The sequence below is a fragment of the Enoplosus armatus genome, chromosome 8, assembly GCF_043641665.1.
Source record: "Enoplosus armatus isolate fEnoArm2 chromosome 8, fEnoArm2.hap1, whole genome shotgun sequence".
Taxonomy (NCBI): domain Eukaryota; kingdom Metazoa; phylum Chordata; class Actinopteri; order Centrarchiformes; family Enoplosidae; genus Enoplosus; species Enoplosus armatus.
Genome location: NC_092187.1, coordinates 700,580 through 708,183, shown reverse-complemented (window position 1 = coordinate 708,183; position 7,604 = coordinate 700,580). Strand labels below are relative to the sequence as shown.

The window sequence follows — 7,604 nt, the reverse complement described above, 5'->3', positions numbered from 1 at the left end:
AATGTGCTTGCAGTTAAAAAAAAAAAAAAAAGCTTGCCATACATGTTTACCAGGACACAGCTTCATCAATCAATGGCACAAGTTAACAGCTACTTACTGTTACCTATTCTGTGTCAGCTCAGAAGGAAAGCACCACCTGCTGTTTTGCTGCTGGTGACTTTGTCCGCGAGGGAGAGCAGAATCCATCCTGGAGTGCGCGGCAACATCTCCCGCCTCCTCCAGGGGAGGAGCTTCACCTCTTTCCAGGACTGTTCCCGCTCACAGCAGAGGGAGGCTGAGGGATGTAGCCGGTGAGAGGGTAGAGGAGAGGGGCCTGTACTGCTTGGCTGTCTGGTGGTACGTGGTGTTGGAACCGCAGTCTATGTAGCGATAGGCCTCAAGGCTGTTCTGGGATGTTCGCACCATGTATGAGGTTTTCACCGAGGTTCTGAAAACAGGGAGGATAATACCAAAATTAAGACCAAGCTGCTGCACACAATGACTATCACAATAAATTAGCTACAGACAAAATGCATGATGGGACCACAGAAATGATCTCCAATAATATTTAATTACAACTAGTAGGGAAAAGTGCACCTGCAGAAGAAATGCCAGTCATTTCCAGTATGTGAAATGATGGTTATTTAGTCTAAACTGCAAAGCAAGAATTATTGTGAGCACACAATTTCACACGAGCAACAACCTTGAGGAAGTGGGGTGTGTGGTTTCTACTTCATACTTCTACTTCAACATTTCAGAGGGATTGGAATTTTTACTTCTCTCACACACACATATATATATACGTATATATATGTATATGCACACACACACACACACACACACACACACACACACACACACACACACACACACACACACACACACACACACACACACACACACACACACACACACACACACACACACACACACACACACACACACACACACATTTTTTTTGAACACGACTTTTACTCGAGTGAAGGATTCAATTTTCAATTCAATTGTATTTATATAGCGCCAAATCACAACAAAAGTCATCTCATGACACTTTACAAACAGAGCAGGTCTAGACCGATTCTTTATGATGTTACTACAGAGACCCAACAGTTCCCACCATGAGCAAGCACTTTGCTAAATACTACTTCCACCCCTGTGATGATGAAAGTAAAAACTTAACAGAAGTAACGAGACAAAAAGGACTTTGTAATAATAAAATGAAGCATTCGCTCAAGTGAAAGAAATACTTACTGCATAAACACCACAATGTTGTGGACCTTAATGCTGGGCATGGTGCAGAAGGCACTGAAAACGACACAAAACAGAAACTTCGGAGTTATATACCAACTCTTCAACCAACTCTTTTCTTTTTGTGCAATGTACACAGGAAAAACTCTTTGTGTTGGCTTTAAGTTAAAAAGGGGCACTCCACAAATTCTACACATCAGAGTCAGTTCGCTCATCACGAGAAGTACTACTCAGCCATGTGGAAGCGGTTGTATGCGTCTTCTGTGGCTCTGGAGGGAGCTTTATAAAGTCTGAAACTATGACCCTGATGACGTCATCATCATCATCATCGGCCTTGGAGACTACAAATGTATAATACAGGAAAGCCTGCGTTTCAAACTAGAGGTAGTTGAGAAGATGTGGTTGTGTTTCAACATGACACTGACTAACTGTTTGGACAAAGTTTAGGCAGAGACACTTACTAGACATATGGTGCACTGCTACCAATCTCCACACTGACAGTGTAGTTCACCTGCAGAAGATCGATATGTTACACAACAACAAAGCTCAACGTGTCGCTACAGATGATGATGAGGAAGTAACTTCATGGCAAATACATAGATACTCTATCAGCAGTGAGACAATGGGTTTGGGCAGCATGTACAAGGGTTCGCCTCAGAAGCTAACTCTTTGATCAACCTCGAGTAACGCTGCCAAAGTGCAATTCCTATGCATCTGACAGTGCAGAGCAGCTGAAGAAACTTAAAGGATGAGGCTGGCTATATGTTATATTTTTGTTATGGTCAACAGATCCCCTGGCAAAACCGAAACCCTCATGTGTCTGTCTATGGCTCTCTGCACCAAGGCAATGAGGGTCACAAACATTATCATTTTTTAAAAGGCTAAATGATTTTCTATTTTACCTGACTCTCGCTGAGCGGCAGAATGGTGGTGGCATTGTCCAGCTGCTCGGTGCCAATCACCGTCTTCATGTAAAGGACCTGGCAGCTCACGCTGTGCACCAGCACCGAGAAGAAGTTTGGGTTGCTGAGGTTCAGAGTGTTCTGAGAAAAAAACAAAAGTGAACTAGAACATTTCTGAAGAAATTCTGCATGCGCCTGAAGCGCCTCGCCCAAAACCCGACGCCGCCACCCGCCCCGAACCGCTGTGTGGGCACGTCCCATTAGTCTCCCACTCATCCTCCTCCTCTCTCTCAGCCTCCGGCCCTCTGACCCCCACCCTTAATGTTAGACCACAGCACTCTGTACGATAACATTACTTAGTCTTCACTGAGGACGCTAATATATAGTATGTTTATGTAGTCTTTAAAATGCAGGAGCTGTCACAGAGTGACCTGGGGCCCCTGGGGTTAGGGTTAGGGCAGCTCAGACAGTTAATTTAATGGCAAATCAACCTCTCGAACTATTGCTTTCCATGATTAGACCGTGAGTCCAATCGCCCTGATAAACATATCAGCAGAACCCAAAGAAACACGCAGACCCTATGGGGAGCTTGCTGTTTTAACTGTCACTGGGAAGCCAAGAGTACAAATCTATATGAGTGTGAACACTGTGAACACTCATATAGATCAGGAGCGACTTTAAGATTGACATTTTTTAGAAAACTTGAAAAAGCCTCTCCACTCTAGGTCACGTGACTCCCTCTCTATCTCACTACATACACAATCAATGTTTGCCCATTCTTTATGATTTAGGCAAAAATGGTTGGGCTGATCTCTGAGAAAAGTCATAGCACACCGACAGGGTGGGACTAGATACAAAACAAAACATTTACACTGAAGAAGATGGAATAATAATAATAATAATAACAATAAAAAGAAGTAAGCTTCGCTTCAGGCATACAGTGAAATACACAGACAAGAACTATTATGTTTTTGTGACAATACATAATGAAATGGCAAGTGAGCATATGTTCTGGCGAGAGAAAACCTACGGTCATGTTCATTAGGACCTTCATATTGGAGTGGTCGAAGCGCACAGTCACAGAGTGTATCCCATCGTCCACCACAACCATGGAGCGAGGGAAGAGGAAGAAGGCCACAAGCGAAGAAGCCAGGAGGCACAGCACAACGGACAGCACCACATACAGCTTCCTACAACACAGAAACACAGACAAACTCATGCACTATACAAAACAGACCAACGTTTTTGAATGGCACGTAAATACCATTTGATTTGAGTGCTACAGAAATAAATGTACAGTGGGCACAAAAATTGAAAATCTTTTTCAGCACCCAGAAAGCTGGGCACATATCAGTAAGTTTTTGGCTACTTACGTTCTTTGGGGCTGCAGCCTTTGGTCACTGTATGGGATCAATGCAACCAGTTCATTCACTTGATCTATTGGGCAAGAGACAACAGGTCATGTAGCATACCGATTAGTGTTTCCCATTCAAATACTTACTTAAATTAAAATACAACACACGCAATGCTATGGTTTCATCGCATCACATTTCTTCAGGCCCTTTATATACCAGTTTGAATGAAAGAACCAGTACCGGTAACATGAATAGACAGTTCAGACAGTTTACTGCATGAGCTACAGACAGGGGACAAATGAAGGGGGGGGAGGACCCTGAATACAAGAGCGGAGAAATGCATCAAATGCAGGTCTCACTGGCAAATGAGATTACCTGATGAAGTAAAGGTTGCACATATAAATCATATAAATGAATGATATATAAATTAGTTCACAGAGTTCCACAGACTTGGCAAGGAGCACTGAAGCTGCTCTGGGTGACTCCATGCTGAACCACTTCGTGTTTAGTGTTTTTTCCTTTCATTTGTCACCCATCTGTATTTGCACATTTAAGCCTTGGTCCGAGATAATTTAACAAACTTTTCCCGGGCTTGAGTCCAACAGTTTCTACTCACCCGATGGTATTCGTCCGGTGCCTTGGCATGTTGGACACGTTATGCTGTCCCTGCCTGTGAACTCCACGTACGGGAACTGGGCTATGTCCTCCCGTCTGCCGAGCCCGTCCAACGAGTCCTTATCGGAGCTCTCTCCGTCCTCGTCCCGCCGCCCAGGGCGCTGCCTCTCCGGCAGCAGCGACAGGCTGCTCTCGCTTCTAGACCACCGCGTCCCCATGGCGGCTCGACTCGCCGACGGACGCTCACAACCCGCTTATTTCTCCACCGACTACAGCTGGTATTGTTGGTGGATGAGAACGACCCATTCAGCCGAACAATATGGGAGCAAACTGACTCGGGGGCGACGGGTCGGCTGTGATTCACAGAGAATGCCCCTGTGTCCGCCGGCAACAAACCGTCACCATCTCCATTAAACCAGCTGACGGAGTCAAAATGTAACGTAACGTTGTTCGGGGCCGCCTCCCGAACAGAGGCGTCCAACAAGTTAGCCGGTACTCCCGCCGGCTGGGGCGGTGTTGAACATAACGCGAGCGGCGGGGGTTTGATGGCGTAACTGTTTGTTTTTTTCCCGTTTTGTTGCTTTGTACTGCAGCGCGAGCTCAGCTAGCATTAGCTTTGTTTTAGTACAGAGAAGCCCGCTCTGCTCCTCCCCGGGGTGTGTGTGTGTGTGTGTGTGTGTGTGTGTGCGCGCTGTATGACACTTTACCCGGTGGACAGGTGTGAAACTTTGGCCATATATTGCCTTTATTGTTTTACATCTATATTTCGGCTGCCGTGTTTTTAGTCGCATGCCGATTTTGGACATGACCAGGGGGGCTGCCAGAGGGCAGGCGCCACAAGCTCTACCCACCGAGGCGAACCACCCACGGCCCGGCCAGCTGGGGGCAAGCAGTGAATTCTAGTCCATTCACTATTTTGCGAAATATAGGGCATCTGTACAGTTTGATACATGTTCAAACTTTCTAATTATTATTTCAGTGAGCGTATATAGCCACTACCTATCCTGATTTAGAATGCTATGGTGCTGTGGCTTGTGTAACATATTTCCTTACACCAGAACATTTTCATCATGGGAATGGAGACATAGTAGATAGTAAAGACGTACAAGACAAGCTGGAATTGCTTTGTACATTGAGTCATACCAGCTCCAGTGAAGAGATCAGCGACTTGGATGACTTCTGTATAATCTTTACTTAACAACATCACATCTGGGGCCTCTGGGTGCTCTCTGGGGGCCTTGGGGTGCTCTTTAGGGGCCACTGGGTGAAGGCTTGTTTTCTTGTTCTTTCCAGACAATGGGTGTAGGGCAGCAGTGGAAGGGACATCGTTGGCGGTGACGGAGTTGGATTCTGGACTCTGTGCCCTAAAAAGACTGACTTTTATATAGTTTTTTTATGTTACTAGTTTAAAACCCTGTGTTGGAGCCATAATTTGTTTTTATTTTACCCTTACCTGCAGTTTGGGTTATTGAACACAAGGTAGAGCATTAGCATAGGTACCTATAAGTAAGTTGTCAGGTGTGGATGGGAAAGCAAACAGTTTTTGACCGTGTTGGCGTCTCGGCGTGTCTTTGTATCGCCATGATGCTGTGAGCTGTTTGAACATCGCTGTCATCAACTACGGGTATGTCAGTCTGTAAATAAATGGATCGCAAAAGATACAGTCCACTGGACATTGGTTTATTTTTTTAGCCCAGAACACGTTTCTGAAGAAGTTATCCCCATTGCTCCCTCAGTGGCTGATTTAGGTTTAGTTCTGCTGAAAGTCATTTATATTTATTTGGTAATTTATTAATAAATCATTGGAACTGAAGTATGTTTTCCTTTGGGTAATTTCTACTGCTCGGCCCTGCTAAACAAACACACAAGTCCTAGGCTCTCTCCTGGGTGGCGTTGTCACTAAAAAGAACCTCTTCTCGGTCCACACATGCTCTGAAGGTAACGGTAGCCACACCTAAACCTGATTCCAGACCTTGTAAAGCTCAATATCCACTGAGACCAGAAGCTACTGAAGGGATAACTCCGGTGTAGTAAGGACAACTCTATAATTTCATTCAACCTAGGATTGGGGTGAGGTTGGCTCGAAAGATGGTTGGGGTTAAGCATCGAACTTGAGTGGTCAGGGTCAAGAAAACCCATCGGTCAGGGCATCGTGCCTAGAAGTGTAACAGGAAGGACATAGCTAAGGCCAGAATGAGATCTGCGTGGAGCAAACTAGCCATGCATTAACCTGTACCCAATGGATTACCCAGGAAATGAGCCAAAATGGGTTTAAGGTTAAATAGTCCTCTTCCAGTAGCCTCGAACGGAGGTGGTTGAGGTCAGTCAGCTGTCCAAGGATCCTAAAGTCCTATGAGTTGAAAGTAGACAACTGGTGTTTGATCCAACTTTGTTACTGTAGTTGTCTGGATTTCTGGATATTGCTTTTCTAAGTATAATACTTATGCCCCTGTCTTTATAACAGCAACAACTGGTTGTGGTTGCACCACCCCGTCTTCTAACCCAGGATGAGGAGGGGAGCTCATCATCAAGGAGCTTCAGGGGAAACAAAGTTGTTAATTTTCAAATTATGTAACGAGTCTAATAAATACAGCACACTTCAGAAAGAAAATAAAGAGCGTAACACGTTGGTCTTACAATGCGATGAGGAATCTCTGATGAAGGCCCTCCTCCCTTTCCGCTGGTGGCATTCGTCGTTTCAGTGTCTTCATAAAAGCAAAGAGGCAACATTCATACCGGAAATTGGCAATGTCAAATCGACCCATACAAATTCAGACATCTTTCCAAATGAACTCTATGTCGCTGTTTCCAAGTTCCAATTCCAAATCGTGCGCGTTTCACCTTCCAAAGTTATACATCCAAAGCACAATTTATGCGGCATTAGAACCAGGAAGTAGACGTATCCTCTTCCAAGTCCCACTCTGTGTTCCAATGGGTCTTACCCACATTTATTCCCCAGTATTCAAGGTGAGTTTCAATAAAACTACAAAAGAATGAGACATTACCATTACCTTTTTGGAATGCGTAATAGCTGGAAAGGCTCAATCTCTGAAATCACTAGGAAGAACAATTGCATTTTGGGAATGTTACATACCGTTGGCTATGATTTAAATTTTTAAACAGGCAGCAGATACATTTGTTGGAAGCATTACTGATTTCTATTCAATATTCTATTAGACCGTGAAGAGAACCAATATACCTGCGAGGAAACGTAGAAATACAATTAGGGCATTTTGCAACCAGTGCTATTGTCTACATATGCAACTGTGCACATATAGAAACATTTTTGCAAGGCACTGTATGTCACATTATTATTAGCTGCTTAACTTTGCACATCTTCAACAACGTATATCGTTTTACACTTTTCTCTGTCTTAATAATCCAAACAATGACTGAAACATGTTTTCTTAGAGAGCACAGGCCTAAATGAGGTGACGTGAGACCATCGGAGCTTCTGTGTTTTGTCAGAGTGATTGATATCAGGTGATTTGTTTCTGCGCTCTCC

At 44.4% G+C, this 7,604-nt stretch overlaps 1 protein-coding gene across 1 annotated transcript; it reads right to left on the bottom strand.

Annotated features, from left to right (window-relative positions):
* Positions 1-258: 258 nt before the first annotated feature.
* tmem106c (transmembrane protein 106C) lies at positions 259-4,317 on the bottom strand. The gene is made up of 7 exons (XM_070910913.1): positions 4,101-4,317; positions 3,503-3,566; positions 3,160-3,319; positions 2,130-2,270; positions 1,689-1,738; positions 1,231-1,284; positions 259-427 (listed from the first exon to the last, which is right to left on the bottom strand). The coding sequence occupies exons 1-7, from the start codon at positions 4,315-4,317 to the stop codon at positions 259-261; spliced, it is 855 nt and encodes a 284-aa protein (XP_070767014.1).
* Between the last annotated feature and the right edge of the window lie 3,287 nt (positions 4,318-7,604).